General features: G+C 39.5%; 2 protein-coding genes and 1 pseudogene across 2 annotated transcripts in view; 1 reads left to right on the top strand and 2 right to left on the bottom strand.

Moving 5' to 3' along the window:
* Window positions 1–3,782: 3,782 nt before the first annotated feature.
* LOC135320264 (uncharacterized) lies at window positions 3,783–6,432 on the bottom strand (annotated as a pseudogene).
* ZNF81 (zinc finger protein 81) overlaps window positions 4,832–25,148 on the top strand; it is a 63,589-nt gene continuing 43,272 nt past the window's right edge. The window contains exons 1-2 of the mRNA XM_010996294.3: window positions 4,832–4,935; window positions 9,418–9,663. Coding sequence (XP_010994596.3) covers window positions 9,592–9,663 — 72 coding nt within the window. The 5' untranslated portion in view covers window positions 4,832–4,935; window positions 9,418–9,591. The remainder of the gene's footprint in view (window positions 4,936–9,417; window positions 9,664–25,148) is intronic.
* Window positions 8,014–8,450, bottom strand: LOC105102858 (ribosomal biogenesis factor-like). Its single transcript, XM_010996305.3, has one exon. The coding sequence runs from the start codon at window positions 8,448–8,450 to the stop codon at window positions 8,133–8,135; it is 318 nt and encodes a 105-aa protein (XP_010994607.1). The 3' UTR covers window positions 8,014–8,132.

Here is a 25,148-nt window from a genome sequence, read left to right as displayed (position 1 = left end):
GGCTCTGTGATTACCCAATAGTAGTGTGAATTTTTTTTCCATTACAAAGCTGAGTGTAAAATTAAGCTACTATTCCCTTCTATCTACTGACACATGTTAATGGTTGTGGCTGTTGGTCCAAAGGTTCCTGCTCAGTAAATGCTGTAAAACATTTTTCGCCTACACAAGGAAGGCATGCAAGACATGACTGATCAGAAGACTGTGGTTATTACTCCTTTGCATCTACTGTAGGACAAAGAGGTGCTCGTTATTATGTCCTTAATTGCAGGTATGAAAATATTCTGACCTTGCATTCTTCCTGGTTTCAGCTGGATGCTCACATAAATATGAAGGTTGGAGACTAGCCTGCTCCAGAATGCAGGAGAGTCAGTGGTAGAGTTTAAAAGGAAACTCTGTTCTTCCTAATTAAAGTGGCAGTCCCCCAGCATTTCCAGTTCACATCACTCTGTCCTATCCAGCCACCTTTAGAGTTATCACCTTTTATCAAACAATGTTTATTGCCTCTCTTCTCCACTAGGATGCTAGGGACTTGGGGGCTGTTTTGTTTTACCAAACATCAAGTACCAAGAGCAGTGACTGGTGATCAATAAATATTTGATGAATGAACAAATAGGGTGTTACATACTTAGACATTCTACGTCTCTAGTATTTCCTGTGTTACTCATACCAAGTCAGTTTTATAATTAGTCATGCCATCCTGCCTGCAGAGTCTTTTGGAAGGCTAATTAATCTTTTAAGAAAATGAATCCAGTCTATGTGTGTTACTGCTCTTCCCATGTGGGATAAAGATACTAAAAATAAAGCAGTTGATTACTCCACATATGTGAGAAGCAGAAATCACTTTAGTATCAGTACAAAGACACGAGCAAACAGTAGATGAATAATGTATCTGTAATTTCCAATAAACAGGAAGGCTGTGAAGAAAATGAAAGCATGGCGAGGAGCTAGAGAGTTTGGTAAGTTAGGAAAGAAAAATATCTGAAGAAAGACATTTGAGCAGGTGCATAAATGGTGTGATGGAGCGAGCCTTGCAGAAGGGGCACTTTGGCGGTGGCCACGGTAAGAGTCAGGACCATGAAGCTCCTGCCTCCCTGCTCATCCCACCCCGGGGAGGCATCTCTGGGCTGCGGCCATAGATTTTCTTACCCCGTTCAAGGAAGGGACAGCATTTTTCTCCATGAAGACTTTTCTCTTTTTACATTTAGATATTTATCTAACAGTTTAATTCTCCCAATTAACTTCAATATTAAGTTAGTTTTAATAATATAGTTAGCACTTGTGCACCTACCACCCAAAAGAAAAGGTATGGCCTTGACAATAACCTCCCTCTAGCCACGTGTTCCCCCAATTCATTGCCCTGCCTGCCCTCAACGGAGGTAACCACCATCCTAAATCCCAAGTTCATCCACTTTTGATATCCTTTTTGTATAATTTTACCGCAACTATACAAAATCCTAAACAGTTCATGTTCTTTATATTAGTAGCTTTTAATTTTATAAAAGTGTGTTATGCTTTCTATACTATTTTTGGGAATCACGGGTATTTTCCCTTAAATTCATCCTTATTGTTGGTTACTGATCTAGTTCATTCATTTTGATGCCTGTTGATGAACATCCATTTTTGTTTCCAGGTTTTGCTGTCATGAACAGGGTACCATGCATGCTCTAGGTTTCTAGGTTGAAAGTGATCCTCTTGGATATATTCCCTAAGAGGGGGCTGGCTAGATTGTGAGGTATGTAAATATTCACGGTAGGAGGAAATTCCAACTATTTTCTAAGGTGGTTACACTGGTTTATATTCCTTCAACAGGGCAAAAAGTTCCTGTGGGTGTACATCTGCTCCACCACTTTGGATTGTCAGACTTAAATTTTGGCAAATTGAATGAGTATAAAGTATCATCTCATCCTGTGCTGATTTGTATTTCCCTGAGAACTGAAGACTTGGAACATCTCTTCATATGTTTATTGGCTCTTTCTTTCTTCTCTGAAATAGTCTAAAAGACCTAGTTTTAAAAAAAATTTTAACTTTATTTTTTATTGAAGTGTAGTTGACTTACAATGTTAGTTTCAGGTGTACAGCAAAGCAATTCCATTATACATAAATATATATACCTATATTTTCAGATTCTTTTCCATTATAGCTTATGACAAGAAACTGAATATGGTTCCCTGTGCTATACAGTAATAGACCTAGTTTTTAAAAAAACGTAACCATAGTACTATTATGACACTCAACATTAACAATGATTCCTGGTCCTCTATTACACATGTATGTGTGCCAAATGTGCTTCCACTGCTTCCATTTCTTCTTTCATTTATTCATTCAACAAACACCCAGACCAGGGCTCTAGGCGTAGAAAGAGAATCTGGGATAATTAGAGAGTCCAACACTCTAAGAAATTAAAAGCTAGCTCAAAGTTTTTATAATCTGCTCTGCCCTTCATCAGGCTGGGAGAACAGACACAGATAAAGACAGATGCAAAATTAACAGGAAACATTATTTCTCCCAAGGATGTCCTGTAGCTGTAATGCCATAAAAACTCCTACTTTGTGGGACTACTGCTTTTTCAGTCACTGAGAAACTGTGTTCTCTACAATCATAGACTATCAGAAGCTGCTGTGTGAAATGGTAACAGTACAAATAAAATATCCCACTCTTGCTAGAGATTGTTAAGTCACTTAGACACAAAAGAGCAGCTAAGATTTCCAGCCCAGGCAGAGAGAAGGGGTATCTAGACACAAAATTCTATATCTATCTTAACTTTATTGTTTCCAATGAAACAGGATTCTGGGTTCACTTTACCGTCCACATACAGCCCTGCTTTGCTTTGAGTTTACCAAATGCTGCTTCATTTACATTTCATCGGAACGTCCCCATTCCTCAGAATCCAATAATGACTTTATTTTTTCCTTTGTTTAGTGAGCCACTACACGGTTCCTCTGGTGTATGGTCTCCCTCATTGACTGACAGATCTGTCAGACTGAAAATTAGTCCCAGATGGTCTTAGGCTGATTGGAGTAGGACACCTTTACATTCCAGATTATTCAACTGAGGCCCAGAGGGGATGTGACTGGACTGAGAGCAACCAGCAAGTGCATGCCTGAGCCCTTCAAAATGTTAGAGCATGCAGATAGCTAGATATGAGCACAGAAAGGGGGGTGCAGGCCAAATGGCAGGGATTGGGCAAAAAGGAGGGGCATGGGGCCAAATGCAGAAAACCATACATGTAAATAACAGGGGGTCCCTGGGCAGACATAGAAAAGCAGGAACATCTGGGCTGATAAGCAGTCACACATTTTGGGGTGACAAGTGCCTGGAGGCCTACAAAGAAAGGTGGGAAAAGGCAGGACTCTCCAGTGTTTCCAATGAATTTAAATAAAATTTAATAAATTTCAATAAAATTAGCCTTACAGGTTAGAAGTACACATCATGCACTGACACCATGACACTTCAGATTCAGACTAAGGACAAAAATCCCTCCTCCCCTCGGGAAGGTGGAGTTGGGATGAAAATCAGGGAATAAGACCCCAAACCCTTCCTTCCCCAATGAATATACTGCCCATTCATTTTTACATTCTGTGTAACCAACTTACCAAAAAACCCCAGCACAGCTGCTCACCTGAGCCTGCCCGCTCTCCCCTGGAGAGTGTACTATCCATCCCTTAATAAATCCCCGCTTTCTTAACCTCCGTGTCTTATCTCTGAATTCTTTCTGGGATGAGGTAAGAACCAAATCACTGGCAACAAAAATACTTTCTTCACTTGAGGATTCAGAAGGGCCTTCAGTGGGGCACAGAGCCTTCTATCTCTGTCAGGAGGCCTTCCTGGTGGAGGAGATATCTGAACTCGGTTTTGAAGGATAAGTAGGCATTCCCAGGTGAAGGGCGGCACACCTTCTTCCCCTTCTGCCCAGTGATCTCTCCCAGGAGGGCAGGAGCATCTCCAGAATCTCCACATTGGTGGTGATAAGGGGCAGCAAACTGGTTCAAGGGCAGAATCAGTCTAGCCTTAAAGCTACATTTGCAAAGTAAGGGCCTTATTACTACATAGATTTTATTTTCTGGGAAAATAAAAATAATAAAATCTCCTAAAGACATTTTTAAAGACATTGCGTTAAAGTAAGGAAAAATAAAAATCATTATTAGTATATATTTTTATTTTAGCTGAGGTAGCCAGAGTAGGAGATAATGTAGATTATGGGAACATCCAAATCCCACAGCCAAACCCCACAAGCCCAGCAGAGGGGAAACTTAACACTGACTTCTCTCCTTTTCACCCCCAGTGCTGTATCCTAGGAGGGCTTGCAGGTCCCTGATTTCTTCCCTTTCTTTCCTCGTGGTATGTTCCAGGAGAGGCCTGTAACCAGTCTGACTTCTCCTCCCTTCTCATCCTTCCCTATCTGCCACGAGACAGCAGCCACTCTGCGTCTTTCCAGAGGCCCCTCAGCTTCTCTGAAATTATTACACAGATCCATTGGGTACAGATCCAGAGACCCCTCCTCCAGGAAGCCCGCCCAGAGATAAGTCCCCACCCCTGTGAGACAGCTCCACTGCTCTGCAAAGTGAGTTTAGACGCTTCCTCACCCTCTGTACGGAATGGACATTCCTCCAACATGGCGTGCCCCGTGGGGAAGCGCGACCTGGGCGCGGCCATGTTCCCCGCCTGACTACGGCGGCCGAGAGGCACCAGATGCCCCAAAACACCGACTCCGTAATGACTCCATGTTGACTCTTGGCTGGCGGTGGCTTCTAATGTGATTGTGCGCATGTGCAGAGCCACGCCCCTCAGGGCGAAGCCCCAAATCCCGAGAAGGGGCGGTGCTGGAGGTGGTGACCGGAAGCGGCTGCGGTTTTCAGCCGCGGTTTGATAGTTGTTGTCAAGAGGATCTCAGTGCCTTTGCCGGAGGGATGTGGAGGTGATGGGGACCCGGGGAGGGTGAGTGTTGGGGAATTCTGTGTGGTCAGTGATGCTTCTCCGAATGTAGTTGGGTGATTCGCTCGTTATTTTTCAGGCTTTCCTCTTATCTCATATCAACGTTAAGGTCTTAAAGTTCACTCTGAGACCCACAAGATTTGGTTCATTACGTTCTAAGTGTTTTCTCAGAGTTGATCATTTTTCTTTTGCCCATGAATTATTTGGAAGTACATTTTCATTTTACGAAAGTTTATCTTTTTACTAGACTTCTAACCTTAGTGTTCTGTGGTCAGAAATATGTCTACATGAAGCTCATTCCTTGAAATCTGAGGGGACTCATGGCCTAGTCCTTGGTAAATTTTTAATACATGTTCCATGTCTAATTCGAAAATAATATTTAATTGTTCAGTTGTCAACTGTGTTATACAAAATTTGTACTCTTTTTTGTCTGTTTATCCTATTACAGAGAAAGGAGAGATTCGTCTCCACTGTGATAGTGATTTGTTCATTTCTCCTTCCTCGTGACCATGATCCATTCTGAGTTAAGTTTTGTATAAAGTGTGAGACTTAGATCGATGTCCATTTTTTTCGGATATCCAATTACTCAAACACCGTTTGTTAAAAAGACTGTATTTCCTCCACTTACTTGTTCTGCACCTTTGTGAAAAATAAATGGGCTGTACTTTTGTGGGGCTATTTCTAGGTTCCCTATTTTGTTCCATTGATCTATGTGTCTGTTTACTTTTATCATGAATGTGTGTTGAGTTTTGTCAATACTGTATGAATTTATATGATCCTGTGATTTTTTTCTACTTTACCTTGTTAATATGGGGGAATACACTGATTTTTGAATATTGAACCAGCCTTACACTCCTGGAATAAATCTCACTTTGTTGTGGTGTGCAATTCTTTTTTCTATACTGCAGGAGTTGATTAGCTAATAGTTTTTCTTTGAGCATTTTTGTGCCTAAGTTCATGAGAGATGTTGGTCTATAATTTTCTTTTTTTGTACCATCTTTGGTTTTAGTATTAGGGTAATACTGGTCTCATAGAATGAGTCAGGAAGTGTTCTCTCCCCTTCTGCTTTGTGGAAGAGATTGTGTAGAACGATGCTATTTTTTCTTTAAATGTTTGCTGGAATTCTCCTGTGAAACCATCTGGGCCTGGAAATTTCCTTTTGGAAGTTTTTTGATTATGGCTCCAATTTCTGTGGTAGTTAAATGACTATTCAGGTTATCTAATATCTTCTCAGAGTATCTATGTATTTAATAGTAGGTAATTTGTAGGAGTCTGTGTTTTGTGAGGAATTGGAGTATTTCATCCAAGTTGTTAATTTACATGCATAAGGTAGTTTGTGGTATCCCCTTTTCTTTTAATAGTTGCAGGATCTATAGTTATATCTCCTGTTTCATTTCTGATGTTGGTAATCTGTGTCTTCTCTCTTTTCATCTTTGTCAGTCTTGCTAGAGGATTACCAATTTTATCAATCTTCTCAAAGAACCAGCTGTTTGGTTTCATTGATTTATCTCTGTTGTTTTTCTGTTTTCAATTTCACTGATTTTGCTCTTATGTTTATTCCTTCCTTCCTTCTTGCTTTGGGTTTACTTTGCCCTTCTTTTTCTAGTATCCTGTGGTGGGAGCTTACCTTATTGATTTCATTCCTTAATTCTTTTCTAATGTAAACATTTAGGATTGTAAGTTTCCCTCTCAATACTGCTTTATCTGCATCCTGCAAATTTTGATATGTTGCATTTCATTTTGATGCATTACTTTTTAATTTCCCTTGAGACTTCCTCTTTGATCCATGGATCATATACAAATGTTTTGTTTAATTTCCAAATGTTTGGAGACTTTCCCATGAACTTTCTCTTATTGATTTCTAGTTTGAAGCTATTATAGTCAAAGAACATACGCTGTGTGATTTCAATTTGTTGAGGTTTGTTTTATGCCCCGGGGTAAGGCATGTCTTGGAGAATGTTGCACAGGTAATTGAAGAGAATGTGTATCCTATTTGTCTGGAGTAGGGTGGGTATGTTCAGTTAGTTTGACTTTTTTTTTTTTTTTGGTCTTTTGATTAACAGGAGTAGGCTTTTCTTAGAGCTTTTTTTGTCTGTGCCTTTTGATGGCTCTGAGTTATAAGCTTCTCTAGTGCCCTGTTTGTGATATATGGGAGGGAAAATGAAGGGAATTCACCACTGTGTTGTGAGATCTGTAGACTCGCCACCTTCCCTTTCTACTTTTCAGAGTCTTTCCATTTGTATTTGTTGTGTTATGTCATTTTACTTCTGGGTCTCTTCTACATTCATTATTCTCGTCTATCTGTTTTTTCCTGTATTAATTTTGTTAATTTACATTTTGCTGGGGAAGCACCTGTTTCTCATAAATATTAAATACGTTGCTGTACAGTTATGCGTAATATCCCACAATAACTACTTCGAAACACTGCCTCATCTGGAAAAGATTTTCTCTCTCTCTCTCTCTCTCTCTATATATATATATATATCTGTGTGTCTTTTTATATATATATGCACACACACATACATACATACACACACACACATACGTACATATGTATGTTTTTTAACCCTTCTGTATTTCATTTGCTAGGGCATTATCTATGACATTGTTCATTTTAAAGGACCAGCTCTTTGTTTTCTTTAAACCCCTATTGTTACATTTATTTGATTTATCTAAGGTTTTTATTATTAGCTTCTTTTCTTTTTTTTCTTTTATTGAGTTATAGTCCGTTTACAATGTTGTGTCAGTTTCTGGTGTACAGCACAATTCTTCAGTCATACATGAATATACATATATTCATTTTCATATTCTCTTTCACTGTGAGCTACTACAAGATATTGAATATAGTTCCCTGTGCTATACAGTAGAAACTTGTTATCTGTTTTATATATACCAGTCAGTATTTGCAAACTCGAACTCCCAGTCTATCCCTTCCCACCCCCCTCCTCCCTCCCCACTGGCAACCACAAGTCTGTATTCTATGTCTGTGAGTCTGTTTCTGTTTTATACATAAGTTCATTTGTCTCTTTTTTAAAGGTTTTAATTAATCACTACTGCTTAATTTTGTTTTTCCTACTTCTGATGATTTTGGTTGAACACATAATTCTTTTTTTGGGGTTTTATTTCTTTATTTACTTATTGTATAAAACATTTAATTTAGTGGCCTTTGGGTGGGGGGAATTTGATACATCACCAGTGTATTACAGCGGAGCCGTTAATCTTGTAGCTTCATCAACATTAGCGGGTTCATTTTTATGACACTGCTGAGGTGTCAGCTGTTTCTGCAGAGGTTCAAGAGAAGGGCCTTTTGAGAAATGTGCAAATGCCTTTTGTGTATCTGCAAAAGCTTTGTTCGCTCTATTAACTTTTTCATCACACACATCATATACATAAGAAGTGTTTATCTTCAGAAGATTAGTGGTAAACTGGTTTGGCTTTATTTTTAACCTTAACGTTTTTTGGCTGGTTATATGGAAAACATTCCTGGACCTCTGCCCTCTTAGTTTGTTCTTGGCCATTGTCTTCCATACCCTCTGCTGCTGCTCAAGCTCCAGGTGACGCCGTCTGCACCTGTTGTATTTGTTTTTAATTAGAAGTAAAGCCATTTGAAGCCATGCATTTCACTCTGTGTACAACTTTAGCATGTTCCATGGCTATGGGTGAAAACTGTGTAGCTTCTGTATTGATTTCTGACTTTGATCCTGGGTTATTTAGGAAAGTGTTTCTTTTCTTTTAAAACAGATTTATTTATTTAGATATATAGAACAGGTTTATTCAGATATATTCACTACTGTAAATTCACCCTTCTAAAATATACAATTCCGTGGTTTTTAGTACATCCACAGAGTTGTGCGATGATCACCACAGTCTAATTTTAGAACATTTTCAACGTGCCAGAAAGAAACCTTGTGTACGTTCGCAGACATCCATCATTCATTCCACCCCGCACCCCTAGCCCTAGGCAACTTCTGGTCAGTTTTCTGTCTCTTATGTATTTGCCTATTCTGACATTTCATATAAGTGGAATCATAAAATATATGGTCTTTCGTGACTGGCTTCTTTCATGTAAGATAATGATTTCAAGGTATAAAATAAAATGAAAGGTATGAACAAGTTAAATTTTAAACACTTCAAGATGATGTGCCAAAGAACAACACAGAGGTGACATGATTGTTGTGCAAATTAAATGAGGGACCTCCTTCGACACATTACATGATTCCCTGTAATAACAATACTTGCTAATATGAATTAAATGTTCACCTGGGCCAATCTGGTGCTAAAAGTAGCTAAAAGTTGGCAGAGCTAAAATTTAAGCCTTTATTAATTTTAGTCTAAATCTCATGATCTCACTCATATTCCAACTTGATGAATAACTCCAATAGGTGTTGGCCTGGCTTTATCTACTCCACAGTATCCAGTGCCCTCCCAGGAAGCGTTTGTGGGGTGAACGCTGAGTGACTGACCATGTGGACACTGTCTTTCCAGGTTTCTTGGAGTCTCTGAGGAGCCGCTGGGTCAGACCCCGTAGTGAAGGCTACAGGATCTTCCTTCTGGCCCCAGGAGCTCTGGTTGAATCCACAGGTGCCCACCTATTCTTGGGCTCCTGGGAAGATCAGAATTGTCCACAAGAGAGCCTGAGAGCTGAGGCCCCGCGTGACCATGCCTGCCGATCAGAGCTCTCCTGGGCCATCTGTGGCCCTGACTACAGAGGGACCTGACAGCTCCTGTGAGGTAAGGAGGAGGAAGAGGCGCCCAGTAGCAGGAATTCATCCAGAATGAAAGATAGTTGCATTATTTTAATTTGTATGACTTTTTTTTTTTTAGCCAGGCAGCATAATCAGGATTTTTATGGTGGGTGATTCATTTCCTTCTGTGAATTTCCTTCTCTTCTCCTATCCATTGCTGATTTATTTATCTTAGCTTATGGATTTTTAAAGAGATTTTTTAAAAAAAAATTAAGGTTAATAACCCTTTATCATTCTTGTATATTTTTGTGAATATTTTTGCCACCCTAATTTGAAATTAGTTTCTAGTTTTATTCACAAGTGGCAAAAGATGTCAGTTCTCTAAATCTTTAAAAATGTCTCTTCCCTGCTTTTTTTGTTTTTAAAAAATATATTTTATTGAAGTACAGTCAGTTTACAATGTTGTGTCAATTTCTGGTGTATAGCACAATGCTTCAGTCACATAGGAACATACACATGTTTGTTCTCATATTCTTCACCATAGGTTACTATAAGATGTTGAATGTGGTTCCCTGTGCTATACAGTATAAACTTGTTTTTTTTTAATCTATTTTTTATATATAGTAGTTAGTATCTGCAAATCTCCCAACTCCCAATTTATACGTTCCCACCCCCTCCCCCCAACTGGTAACCATAAGTTTGTTTTCTCTTCCCTGCTTTTGTTTCTCTCAAATTCCAGCTCCCTAGAAGCAAGCACTCTTAATCTTTTTAATGGATTCTTTTTTTTTTTTTTTTAGTTTTGGGCATTATCTATTGACTTTCCACTCTAGAAGGTGGATATTTAGCTTTTCCATGCATCCGCACTCACATACACATTTGTTTCTATCATTGTTTTGATCAAATCTACCATCAGTGTTTATTATCGTGTTTATAGGTGAGTCATGCAGTGTCCATGCTGTGGTTACTATTTCTGTACAACTTTTTCTTTTCCCTGGAATTAACCATTTTCTGGTTTAGTTGTTTCTTTGCTTTACTATATACATATCAATGATTCAACTCCAAATTCTTTCCAGCTGTTTAAGTCTCCTCTCTGTATATTCAAACATATTAGGTAATAATCATAGTGACTATAATTATAAACACTCATATAATATTTACTATGTGCCCAGCACTGTTACACACACACACTACATATGCTAACTCATCTCATAACGACCTCGAGAAGTAGATGCCATTGTTATGCCCATTTTATAGAGGGGAAAACTGGGGCATAGACAGAAACTATTTGGCCCAAGTAAACACAGCTAGCGATAGGGGAGGCTATCTCAACTTTGGGCATCAGTGTCTTCTCCTGGTAATCTTTTTTTAATGGAGATACTGGGGATTGAGCCCAGGACCTTGTGCATGCCAAGCGTATGCTCTACCTCTGAGCTATACTCCACCCCTTATCAATGTCTTCTCTTTGAAGAAATCTCTCCTGGACCTTGTTGACTTGCTGAAGGCTGGTCTGGTTGACCTCTCAGCTTCACACACAGCTATGACCTTGGAGTCTTCTGTTTGCCATTCCCCAGTAAATCCTTTTTACCTCTGTCTTGTATCAGCTTCCCTTTCCTGGGGATCCTATGTCTTCCCTCCTGTTTCCTGTATCCTGTGTCTTCCTCTTTATTGGTTTACCCCCTCATTTTGTGGGAGCACATCCTCCAGTATATCCTTGAGAATGGATGTGTGACAGGTGGACTTTATGAAGCTTTGCATGTCTGAAACTGTCATGTAAAGTATATTCACATAATATATGTAATTGTATAAATACATTTATAGAAATCAAAAAGTAATAAATGCCATGGAAATATATTTATTTGACCCTGACACTAAATTTATCTTTTTGGCTGGTATAGAATTCTAGTTTGGAAATCATTTTTGTGCCGAGTTTTACAAGCCTGTTTCTAGTCTAGTTCTTTTCTATTCACACATACATTTTGTCTGCTTTTTAAAAACTTGTTGATCCTCCATCTTTAAAATTCTTCGTTCTGCTGATTTCCAGTTCTCTTTCTTTCGCTCTCTTTTCTAGTAGTTAAAAAAAAAAAAAACCTTGCTCTCCCAAGTCTCCTGTGTCTCTCGTTAACACTGTTCTGTATTGTTGGAGGATGGAGGGAATGTACAGTGCCCACGAGAACAAACAATGAGGCAGGAAGCTCCATATAACCAATGGATCAGTTTATTATTATAGAGTAACTTACAGGGTGGGATCGGGTGGTCAGTGATCCGGAAGCATTCACAGCTGTGCTCTGCACAGGTGAGGGACCATTGGGACAATTTTATAGTTAACCTAGGGTATCAGGGTAGGTGCTTAGGAGCAGGAAATGCATTCCTAAGTCAGGATTTATGAACGGGTAACTAGTCTCATGGGCACTGGGAATACGTCAGTGAAGGTCTTCATTATTGTTTAGAGACTAACAGAGCATAGAGGCCACTGGACCTAACAATCATTAAACAATATCTATTAACTGCAAAGCCCTTGATGACAGAGAAGAGACTCGCTACACAATACAGCCCTACGTAGGTTCAGTGGAAGGGCAGGAGGAACCGAACAAGCCCAAGGTGGCATCAGTTATGATAACCGCCATGCATCTGTTTATATTTTATTTTATTTTTTTACATTTTTTGTTGAGTTATAGTCATTTTACAATGTTGTGTCAAATTCCAGTGTAGAGCACAATTTTTCAGTTACACATGAAGATACATATATTCAGTGTCACATTTTTTTTTTGCTGTGAGCCACCACAAGATCTTGTATATATTTCCCTGTGCTATACAGTATAATCTTGTTTATCTATTCTGCATATGCCTGTCAGTATCTACAAATTTTGAACTCCTAGTCTGTCCCTTCCCACCTCTCGCCCCCTTGGCAACCACAAATTTGTATTCTATGTCTATAAGTCTGTTTCTGTTTTGTATTTATGTTCACTTTTTTTTTTTAGATTCCACATATGAGCAATCTCATATGGTATTTTTCTTTCTCTTTCTGGCTTACTTCACTTAATGACATTCTCCGGGAACATCCATGTTGCTGCAAATGGTGTTATGTTGTTGGTTTTTATGGCTGAATAGTATTCCGTTGTATAAATATACCACTTCTTCTTTATCCAGTCATCTGTTGATGGACATTTAGGCTGTTTCCATGTCTTGGCTATTGTAAATAGTGCTGCTATGAACATTGGGGTGCAGGTGTCTATTTGAAGTAGGGTTCCTTCTGGATAGATGCCCAGGAGCAGGATTCCTGGGTCACATGGTAAGTCTATTCCTAGTCTTTTGAGGAATCTCCATACTGTTTTCTCTTTTCAGAATATTCCCTTGTAATAGTGTGCTATTTTTGTTTTATGGAGGCAGCGTCTTATCACTGTAAGGATGTTCGTATTAGTTTTTCAATTTAATTTTTAAATAATAATATAGACACGTGGCTCAAAAATGAAAGTTAAAATATATATAAAAATTTAAAATATAAAAGCTGTATAGTCTAAATTCACTTACCCGTCTTTCCCCTATCTGTTCACTTCTCTTTAATACACATAACCAAATTAGTTTTCCTTGCATGAGTTTCTTTATGCAAATAAAAGCCACTGAGACCACATTCTTATTCTTCTCCTCTTAATTTCACAAAAAGAGGCCCACTTTCAAGTTTGGTGAAATAGACTATGAATTATAAACAATGTTGCCATGAACGTTTTTGTTCATGTCTTATAATGTACAGGTGTACACCCCTCTCTTGACCTGATACATAAGGGTAGAGTTAATGGGTCATAGATTAAGTCTATCTTTTTTATAGTAGTATTCTTATTTTTAACGAGGGTACTGAACATTGAACCCAGGACCTCATGCGTGCTAACTATGCACTCTACCACTGAGCTATGCCCTCCCTGCTAAGCCTCTCTTTTAAAAAATGTTTCATGGTTAAATATAACAGATATACAGAAAAGTGTGCAAAACAGACACATACAGCTCAGTGACTTTTCACTGTGTAGGTCTAGAAAGTGTCCATAGTCAGCATTCCAGAATCCCCCTACTCCCCAATATAACTTCTCTCCTGACTTTTATGATAATTACTTTCATTGAGAAGGAAGTCACAAGCAACAGAGTGGGAGAAGAGATAGACAACAGAGGACTTACACCCAGGATGGGTAAAGATCAACAAAACAATAAGAAAAAGCAGATGACCCAGTAGTCATGGGCCTTATTTGCATAGGAGTGTAACAAAAGAAGATATCTGAATGTCTAAGAAAAGTCTGAGATGGTACTCAGTCTCTTTAGTCGTTAGGGAAATGCAAAAGTTAGCCCACAATGTAACACCACTACACTCCCACCAGAATGGCTAAAATTAAGAAGACTGACAATGACAAGTGTTAGCGAGGATGAGGAGCCATATCAGCAGCTCATATGCTCATTTCAGCACATGTAACCAATCAGCACATGCAGCTGCTGATACATTAGCTCATATCAGCGGTTCATATGCTGCTGGTGGGAGTGTAGGTTGGCACAGTCTCTTTGGAAAACATTTTAGCCTTCTTCATCAAAGCATCCGGAGCTCATATGAAGAAATAGTTCTCCTAGGAAAATACCCAGGAGACATCCTTGGCTAATGTACCAGGACACATGTATAAATGCTGTAGCATTACTTGTAACAGCCAGAAAGTAGAAATAACTTAAATCCCCATCAGTAGTAGAATGAACATAAATTGAACATATTTCATGAAAGAATCCAGACACAAAATAATTTGTATGGTTTTAATTTATGTAAAGTTTTAAGACAAGCAAAATAAAACCATATTGTACAGGGGTGTATGGTTAGGTGGTTAAACTCAAAAGCAAGTGCTTACCATCAGAGGCAGGATTGTGGTTTCCATGATTGTTGGGGGAGCTGGGGGAGGCAGGGAAAGAGGCATGAGGAAGGCTTTTGGGCAAAGGGCTGGCAGTGGTCTATTTCCAGACCAGAGTGGGAATTAGGTAGGTATTTGCCTTGAGTAATTAGTTAAGCCAAATATTTATGTTTGATGAATTTTTGCATGAATTTTTATTTCATAAAAATCTTCTGAAAAGGAAAATAATGCACACCCTCCAGTTTTGACCCCAGTCTCCCATATACCCTTTCCAAGTGCAGCTGCAAACACACATACACACACACACACACACGTGCACACACAACGTACACACACATACTCTGCTATATCCATTTTTGAACTTCCAACATTTTTCTCATTTAACCATAAATCTTGCTGATCATTAAATGACAGTAGATGTAATGAGTTGCCTCATCCTTTTTAAAGGATGAATCATATTCCATTATGTGGACATACCAAAATATAACCAGCCCCCTGTAAATAAACATTTAAGATATCCAGTCTTTTGCCATTACAAACGATGCTGCAATGTACATATTTCAGTTAACGCAAGAGGGAGTATATTGAAAGAGAAATTTCTGCAAATGGAGTTATCAGGACAAACGATATTTATGCATTGTCATTTTTGATAGATACAGCAAAATGACCTTCTTTGTGGGTTGTATCAGTTGTGTAAGAATGTCTGTTTTCACCATACCCAAGACAGAACAGTGTCTTGTCACATTCGTTTTTCTTTTTGGTCCATGTTATAGGCTAAAACATGGTAGGTATCTCAGTGCAGATTTAATGTGCATTTCCCTTATTATGGCTGAGACTGAATATTTATAATTGTGATTAAAGAGCTACTTATTTTTTCCTGAGCTGTTTTTAAAAGTTCCTTTGCCCATTTTTCTATTAGGTTGTTGCTGTTTATACATTGACAGTAGCTCTTTGTCCCAAATATTTCCCCTCAATTTCTCATTTGTCTTTTAAATGAAAATTCTGGCTTTTTCTCCCTGCATTTCGCCTAATTGTGCTCATCAGTTTTTTATGTCCTCCAAGTTTTGTTTCATAAGTAGAAGGCTTTCGCCATTGCTCAGCTATATTTGGAAAAATAAATGTCTGCACTTTCTTTTCAGTACTTTTGTGTTTTTAGTTTTGCTTTTACTTCTGTGACTATCTGGAGTTTTGGTTGTTGTAAGTCCTTAGCCAGGGCTCAGTCTTCATTTTCCTTAAAATGCCTACACATTTGTCTCAACACCATTTATTGAATAATCTATTCTTCCCCACTAAAATGCAACACTACATTAGTGTGTGTGTATATATATATATATATATATATATATATATATATATATATTCTAATATATATATATATATATATATATATATATATATATATATTCTAATGTATAACTGAGTATATTTATGGACCTTATCCTGTTCTATTGCTCTAATAGTCATAATCTTTATTATTCCAATGCCTCTGTATTTATAATTTATTCTTTCAGAGAATAGGGCTAAGTCTCTGATTACACTTCTTTTTCAGAAATTTACTGTTTTCTTGATTGTTTTATTTTCTGTACACAATTTGTAATCAGCTTACCAAAATTTTAAAATAATCCTCTTGTCAGTGAGTCTGCATTAAATTTATATTTTAATGTAGGGCCATTTGTCTCTTAATGATCATTCAGATTTACTATTAAAGAACAGGGTATGTCTGTGTTTTTTCAAGTAATCTTTGCATTTCCCATTAATGTGATAACGTTTTCTTCAAATATACTTGTGATATCAGTGCTTATTTCTATTATCTAAATGAAAAAATACAATGCAAATATATACAAATGTATATTGTTACAAATTGGAACCAAAATTGCAGTTATACACACAAGAGGTAGTTGGCGAGTGAGTGAAAGGAAAAATAAAAAATCCTGTGTTTCTCTTATTCGTGTGCAGAAGAAGGATATAGGCATTGATGGACCTTGTTAGAGAAACACGTGTATAGTTAATGGTCTTATGCTGCAATAGGTGAACAGAAGAATACAAATAGAATGGAGCATTTCAAATGAGCATTAAGTGGGGAAACACCAAAAATTTGATCTGTCAAGGAGATTAAAAGAGACCCAAAGAAATATATAAATATCAGAGATTAGTCCTAGTGTTATAGTAATTACACATTGTAAATGGGTTAAAATCATTCATTAAAAGAAACAGATTCTCAGATTAGATAGAAAAAACAACAACCAAAAACTTTCCAAGGTCCAGCATTACTTTATAAATATGAGTTACACTTAAAAGTAAAAAACCCAGAAAATGTGAAAGTAAAGGGATAGAAAATCATAGACTTGGCAAACAAGAACCAACAGAAATATGGGGCTGCATTTTCAATATCAGACCAGAGGGAACGGAAGGTAAAAACATCACAAGAGATGAAGGCAATGGTTCAAATGGTAAAATACTAAGATTTATAAAAATCATCAATACATTGATAGCTAACAATATACCCTTAAATTGTGTAAAATAAAAACTAGCAGAAATAGTTAACTCTACTGCTAGCTATTTTAACCCCTTGATCAAGCAAAAAATAATACTCTAAAGTTTTGCTGTATTAGAGTTTATAGTATTATGCAACTGCAGAGAATTCACTGAAAAAGTAAAAAGCCAGCAAAAATAAATCACATCTACAAACATTGAAATATTTTACATGAGTATGTTTTAAGGAGAAAACATAAATAATCTTATGAAATAAGTAGAGGATGTCTTAGCCAACTCGGGCCGCTATAACAAAATACGTTTGTCTAGCTGGCTTAAACAACACAGATTTGTTTTTCTCATGGTGCTGGGGTCTGGTCTTGGTGAGAGCCCTCTTCTTGGCTGCAGGCGGCTACCATCTAGCTAGCTACCATCTTTCTGTCTTCAGGTGATCTCTTTATGCGTGGGCAGAGGGGGATTGCAGAGAGAGTGAGAGCAAACTGTTGACATTTCTCCTTTTAAAAATTTGTTTATTTTTATTAATTTGTTGGGGGGGGCAATTAGGTTTGATTTATTTTTAGAGGGAGTGCTGGGAATTGAACCCAGGACCTCGTGCATGCTAAGCATGTGCTCTACCACTTGAGCTATATCCTCTCCCACGTGTTTCTCCTTATAAAGGCACCTATATGAAGGCCTCAGTCTAATCCCATCTTGAAATTGATTTTCTTCCGGCTGTTGCAATTGGGGAAACACCCCAGATCTGAAGATCAGACTGTGTCAGCTGGGTGGTTTGGCCTCGTACTTCCAAAGAGAGGAGGAGACAAGTCACAGTGTGGAGATTCACAGGTGGAGTTGTTTTGCAGTCAGAGGAAGTCTCAGACAGCTGAAAAGACAGTGTTTATCTCTGTGTCCAGCTTGTTTAGGGGGCACAAGTTTCTTTTTTTTTTTGTATTTTTCTCTATCATTTTTTAAAAAATTGAAGTATAGTCAATTTACAATGTGTCAATTTCTGGCGTACAGCGTAAAGTTTCAGTCATACATATACATACATGGGCACAAATTTCTAATCTCAGTTAATCATTCATGAGACAGAGAATGGGGAGTTGGAGAGCCTGTGTCTGGCTTCTCCACAGATTCAGGCAAAAGGAGAAAGGTCAGCATTTGACCTTGTCACCAGTAAAAAAGGGAGTCATTTGCACGTCCTATGGGGGTCACAGGAAAGAGTGGACAGCTAGGTTTATCTGAGTCACGTGGGAAGAATGATTCTGTGTCGTAAGGCATTTCTTGAAGAGGAACACAGACAGGTGGGGGGATTTCTTAGCTGTCACTGTTTTCAGGGCTCAGGTGAAGTTCATCATTGTCAAGGGTTCTGAGTCTTGTCTATATGAGTCTAGTCCTATATATATGTCTGTGCTACCAGCCACGTGGCATTCTTCTGCCCTACAGAATGATTGAGCAATGGCCAAGGGAAGGGGTTTAAGGAGACATTTGGAGGTGTTGGGAGGTGTTGACAGGTGTTTTGCGTGTGAAATGCAGGAGCTGGGGTCCTCCTTGCTGTTCCTTTTAGACTTCTCAAGATTAAGGGGAATGGTGATAACGTCCAGTTGCAGGTATTGGAGGATGTAACAGCCAGTGAAATGTAAGGTCCTTGCCACAGTTTGGGGGCGATATACCAGGGCATTTTCCTTTGTGAGGAAGGCTTCAGGGGTGGTTCTTAAAGACAAAGATCATGAATGTCCCTCCCTTTCCTGGACCTCCTGGAGTCTAAGGTGTTTCCTCTTCAGGTTCTGTGTTGTTGTGCATCCTCTCCTGAAACAAAATCATTATGGCCCGTTCTAATAGCTATAAATTCACCTCCTCCCCACCATCTCCCAGTGATCTCCTACCAGTTCCCAGACCTTTCATCTGAATGGCCCATGTGGGTCACTGTAGGGGGACATAGTAAGCAGTGTACCGAGCCAAATAATAATTATCTTTATGATCTAGAACAGTGTCGGTCCAACCAAACAATCCAGGTAGCTGAACCAGAATTAAATGTCAGTCTCTTAGGCTGCCTCCCTTCTGGCTGGGCTGCTGCCCAGAGGGTTACCAGCCAGGCTAGTCTGGGCTTGCTAGGTGAAAGAAAGATTATACCCAGGCATGTTCAATAGAGGATCCCAACTTGTCAAAATACGTCCATCTAACCCCTAACACCTTTTGTTGTGATCATTAATTACCCAGGGTGCAGCTGAAGCGAGATGATTCCTCTCTGGGGACAGACATTGTCATTGACCAAACTCCCTAACTAGGGTGTGCGGACCAGGTGGAGGTGAGAGTGGCAGATTCTGAAATCCTTTTGAATCCATTAAATTTTTTTTTTAAAGTGGAGATACTGGAGATTGAACCCAGGACCTCCCGAATGCCAAGCACACTGTCTGCCATTGAGCTATACCCCTACCCATCTCGAGTCCATTTTTGAGGAGGTCATTCCATCGCTCAGCAATACCAGATGCCGGTAGATGGTAGAGAGTGTGGAAGTCTTTTATCAAATACCTTGACTATCAGCCTATCATCACACAGCTTTTGCAATAAAAGGCGGACCATTTTCAGGCTGCCAATAAATAGTCCAGAAAGCTGAAAACCTGACACAGCTGAATTCTAAGAGCCACAATGGTGTGGCTGGAGTCAGCTGAACAGACTGAAACAGCAGCAGTTCAACCTGAAAAAATGTTGGCAATAGTGCAACAGTGGTGAAATCCCTGAGAGCAGGCTCTTAAGGTGTGAGGCGGTTTGCCAGGAGCAGACAGGCCCACACTTCATGCTATGTGCATCCCAGTGGGTCATCTTTTGGAAGGAGTCACAGTTTGGCATGCAATGGCAGCCTCTGCATCAGAAAGGTGGAGGCTTGTCATTTGTGCCCAATCCATGATGATGGCTGTGTTGACATGTCTATGGGACGATGGATGAAGAAAAGCAATAGCAGTAATCTGGGCACCGAAGGCTCCATCAGCAACCTGACTCCAGTCAGTGTCATCAGAGAATGGACCCTTACCATGGACACCTATGTGGGTGACCCAGACCATTCAATTAATAGCTGTGATTTGTTTCCACAGTCCATGATACCAAAGAGGCCTGTCCAATCCCAGCCTGTAGTCTTCTAAGTGGGAGTCTGCACAGCTGGACACTGGCAATAGCTCAAGAGTCAATAAATATCAAAGGGAACATTGGCCAGAATTGTAAGAAGAATAGCCTTGAGTTCTGCCTGCTGAGAGGAGCGCCTACATCCATTCTAAATTTTGCTAAGGTGGTGGGGAGAATAGCTCAGTGGTAGAGTGCATGCACGAGGTCCTGGGTTCAATCCCCAGTACCTCCATTTAAATAAAAAAAATTATTCTAAGGTCAAACAGCTGCATAGCCCAGTGGAAACTACTAGATTCCACCTTAGCCCAATCATTAGTGGATCAGGTCCAGGCACTTGAGGGATCATCTGTGAACTGAGGGCCCCGTTAAGCCCAGCAGCCTTGCTCCATGGTTTGCCGAATGGGAGATAAATTTTCCTCCAAAGAGTTAGCTGTCCTATTTTCACATAAAGCCAAGATGCTGCTGGAGCCAGCCCAGCTATGCTCTTGAATATACTCTTTCCTTTTGACAGGCGAGGCTTGTTGGGTCCTTCCCACCTCACTGGTGATTGAGTCTGAATTGACCTACCTCAAAATGGGACTGTCAGGCCTGGAGAGTTTGCAGGGCCTCCAGGGGTCAGGTGTTCAGTTTGGACAAGGGCCCAATAGCAAGCTAATAGCTGCTTTTCCCAAGGGGCTGTAGCTAGTAGCTGTGTAAGGAGGATTACAAAGGCGGTACCCCAAGGGGCTTTTCCGAGTGGAGGCTGCCTCCCTTTGCTAGTGGCCCCAATAGGCAGCATCATCGGTTACACAGACTGGTAGCTCAGCAGGGTCGTTTAGGCTCTGGGGACCCCGAAGATAGGGAGCAGAAAATGCACCTCAGCTTGCCGGACAGCATCCTACGCTGTCTTTTGGTTTGTGCCCCACTCAAAGGACATTGTTTGTGGTTTGGCTAATATAAAGGATCAAGTAAGACATCCAGGAGAGGCACATTCTGTCTCCCATTCCCAGAGAGTCCAGTGTGATGCTGGGCTTCCTTTTTGGCGTGGGGTTCAAAGACATAGAAGTTTTTCATTGATTGCGAGAGGGATAGATTATTGTGAATCCACCCAGAGGTCCCAGACCCTTCCCTTGAATTTTGTCAGGGTTCACCAGCCACCTCTGATGGCAAAGGGGTGATGATACTGTGGGCGGAGCCATTGAGACCTAGCCTTCTCTCTAACCGAGAGGACTTTATCTGTATGCAGAGGGTAGGGGCAGTCTCACTAAAGCCTGACCCACTCACTGGCGTGAAACACCAAAGTACTCTCATCACCCCTGGGAGAGTACTGCCAATGTATATCAAAGGCCTTCCCACGTGAATACACATTGGTCTTGGTCCTTGGTGCCAAGAGCTTTGAAGGGGCTGAGATTTTACTCTCCTTAAGCTAACAAGCTGGCTCGCCACACTTTCAAGTATGTTGGCCGAGGTCATGAGACTCCCGAGTCAGTGATGGGAGACTTGACTGCTCACAGAAAAAGCAGTAGCCAGAGTCAGCGTGGTTGCACATTCCAGAAAAAATTAAAAATAAAATCTCTTGGCAGCCCAGGAAATTTCTACAAACATAAAATAGAAAGAAAATAGTTTTGTTATTGACTAAGCATTAAACCGGACCACAACGCGCACCATAAGCGATTAGCTGAAGAGATTGCAAAGACAGGAAGAACTCTCACCCTTCTATGTGGTGGAGCACCTAGCATCCATTAGATGCTTGGTCTCAAGATAAATGATAACTTACCAACTTATAAGTTCTCCTGCAAGAGGACTTTACGGGACAATTCGCTCTATCTACACTCTTACATAGTCATCCTTAGTTCACCTGGTAATTGGAGTGGCCGTCTGTGCCAGTTCATTGCCTTTATCTAAAGGCAAAATGAAACATCTGTCTCTATGACAAGCAGGTACTTACAGTTTAGAGCCAGGCGCCTAGGCAGAGTGATGGGGAGATAGGGCCCTATCTTCCTTGATGTTTACATTTCAAGAGGATGGCTCCCAGGCCCTTAAGAAAAACATTCCTGGGTGGTCATGCTGACAAAAGGCTTATTTACTCTTTTAAAAGATTTACTTACATATCAAAGGGGCAGAGGAAGGATTTACTAATACCAGTTTTCTCAAGGAAAGGAAGAGGGTAAAGGTCTCTCTCTTTTGGCAACAGGGAAAGTTCCATTTCTTTATCCTTACAATTTCCCTTTTATAATAACATTATAATTTTCTAATTATCTCCATTGCCCTTTCTATCTTTCTCTGGGCAGTTTGCAGCCACCTAAATACACAGTAGGTCCATCCAGTAGCAAAGCAAAGCAATTATGAAAGTTACCACAGGGTAAATTTTCAAAGTCAGCATAATATTTGCATTGGAGAAAAAAAAAACCTATAAATGTGTCTTACCAGCGGTTAAAGCACATTCTTGATTAGCAATGTGCAAAAATTCTTCGTTCTTCATATGTTACTTTTACAAACTATTGTGTTGTCTGTATTGCTTGCTCTTTCAAATGATACGTTATTCAAGTATTATTTTGTAATTCCTTGTGAAGTCTTACCCAGTCCAAGCCTAAGGGGGTTTTAATTAAGGTTTTTTTTTTTCTCATAAGATCCAGAGAATTTCTCCTGAATTCCTGTCACTCAGTAATTACCATCACAAGTACATAATTTAGCCCTGCAGTAATTGTTCTGTCTCCCCAAATAATATTTCCCAGATGCAAAACACAAAGACACTGGTGGTCATTTGTAGTATGCTATTACGAGGCACTCTTTGAAGGGTACAGATTGAACTTCCAGTGCTTAATGTATTTGCTTTTAAGTCTTGAGGAAAAACCCAGCCTGTGGGCCATTGGCTTGCATTGGTCCAAGTCAATAACAGACATGCAAACCTCCATGAATAATAGGCATCTACTTTTGTTTATCCATACTGGGACTGGAGAGAACTTGCATACTAAAATTAATCCAATGATGTAATTCCATCTTCTGCAGTCTTTATCTATAAATGCCAGATTTCTGTTTGTCTACTAATGAGATGCTTTTTAAAAATACCATCCTTCTGTCCCTTCTCATATAGTCATAGTCCAATATCTGTTTGTTCCCTTGAATATGAACAGTGCTATAACTCCAAACTAGTGATGCTGTCCTAGTACTATTTGATAGCGAACTGCTTCTGGCCTGTACAGATGAGTGGCTCTGAGAACTTTGGGGTGATTTTTTTGCTCCATCATTAAGAAGTTATTCCAAACAGTCCAATTCCAGAATTTTCTCAGTTTCCATTCTACTTGTGCTCCCATGGCTTTTAAACATGTTGCATGATGTGATTCCCTCCAGTTCGCAATTGTATTCTGTGTTGTTGTAATTATCCCAAAGCACTAAGTTTATTATTTAAGACCTCACTCTCAAAAGAGTTAGCTATACCTGTGCCTGTTCCTATTCCTTCCAGGATTGTATTCTAATAAGCCTCCTTTGCCCTTGTGTGGTCCCCAAACAGGCCCCTTAAACAGATTCCATAATGCGAGGGTTCAAGGGATATATGTCTGGTTGTGAAGAGTGATGCTAGCCTCAGATATATTAAGAGAAACCATCCACCTATAATCCTGACGGCTATTAAAGTAGGCTCAGGACATTGCCACATTCCAAATGTAGCAGGGAGATCTCTTTAATATATCTCTTGAGGGGTCTGTTGATAGGATTTCTACCAGTTTGGGTGATGTAATTTACCAGCACTGTCTTTAAAGCTATCAGTAGGTCTATTGAACATCACCCCTACCATAGTAAAGGTGAGAGAACCTTTCACCTTCACTAGTAGGATTACCCCTACAATTCTCTTGATTGTAGTATAGTTAGAATTCTTTCCTGTATAAGGATCTTTCCAATCAAACTAGTTAACAGAACACTTTTGTGTCAAATTTAGAGCTTGAGTATCCTGATGCATATTAGTTACTTTACTTTGGTGTTATCAAAAATTACTAATGAAGATGGTTCCACCTTCACTCTGCCAGTAACTGGGCTGTTGGAATTACTAATCCAGATCATGTCTATTCTGGGAATACAATGTGGAGTTGATCAGAAATATGTAATTGTGGAGACCATTACTTGGAGTACAGGGGAAAAAAAGCTATGTAACAAATAACATGTTTGTTTTCCAGTAAAATGTGATTCTTAAGTAACTGAAATAACCCTACTGTGACTGGGACAGCAAGGCAGTCTATGAGAATAGTAATACGTTTGCTAGAGTACTTTGTAGGGGAGGGAAAAATAATTTTCCTTTTATCCTTCTAAGTTCTTGGTGAGAACCCCTTTAGTAAAAGACAAATTAATAAGAGAAAACTAGTTTACTAACTTGTATATCTCATGTATCTTTGGGAGATACCCAAGGGAAAAATGAGTAACTCAAAGTGGTGGCTTAGAATTCCAGCTTATATAGATGGAGAAATGACAGGACAAAGGAAAATGGTTTTAGGCTTCCAAGGGCAGCATACTGCAGGATGGTAAATATATAGGAGGTGACTAATGGTAGATAGAGGCCAATTGGTAAAGTTTGTTATGTAGGTGCCATCTCCAGGCTGATTGGGTCTAGAGTTGTCTTCCATGATTAACCTTTAAAAAATTTTTTTTAATTTTATTTTTGGGAGGAGGTAATTAGGTTTACTTAATTATTTTTAATGGAGGTACTGGGGATTGAACCCAGGACCTGGTACATGCTAAGCACACACTCTGCCACTTGAGCTATGCTCTCCCCTCTTCCTGTGATTAACTTTTGTCCTTCCTGGTAGGGAGAAGAAGAGGGACACCTTTGAAAATTTATATCTTGCTTTTAGGCAAATGGTAGGGCAGAGAACTTTTCTTATACCTTCTTCTTCTCAATTGCCTTCAGCTCGAAATAATCCCTAAGCCAAAGTGGCATATTTTGGGGTGACACATTCTACTGCCCTTCAACCTCCTTTCAGTTGAGCTCAGTACCAATATAAATCACTCTAGGGAACTAAAGATTCAAGTCCTTTGTGGGAATAACAGTCCAGTCCTCCTGGGGTGGCTTCACAGGGAAAGCATGAATCCAACTGTATTT

This window comes from Camelus dromedarius, chromosome X (assembly GCF_036321535.1).
Source record: "Camelus dromedarius isolate mCamDro1 chromosome X, mCamDro1.pat, whole genome shotgun sequence".
Lineage (NCBI taxonomy): Eukaryota > Metazoa > Chordata > Mammalia > Artiodactyla > Camelidae > Camelus > Camelus dromedarius.
Note: the sequence above shows the minus strand (reverse complement) of the source record. Positions and strands in the feature narration are given on the sequence as shown.

Coding starts and splice junctions, on each gene's coding strand:
- LOC105102858 (XM_010996305.3), bottom strand. CDS start 8,450: ATGGCCAAGAACAAACTAAGAGGGCAGAGGTCCAGGAATGTTTTCCAT.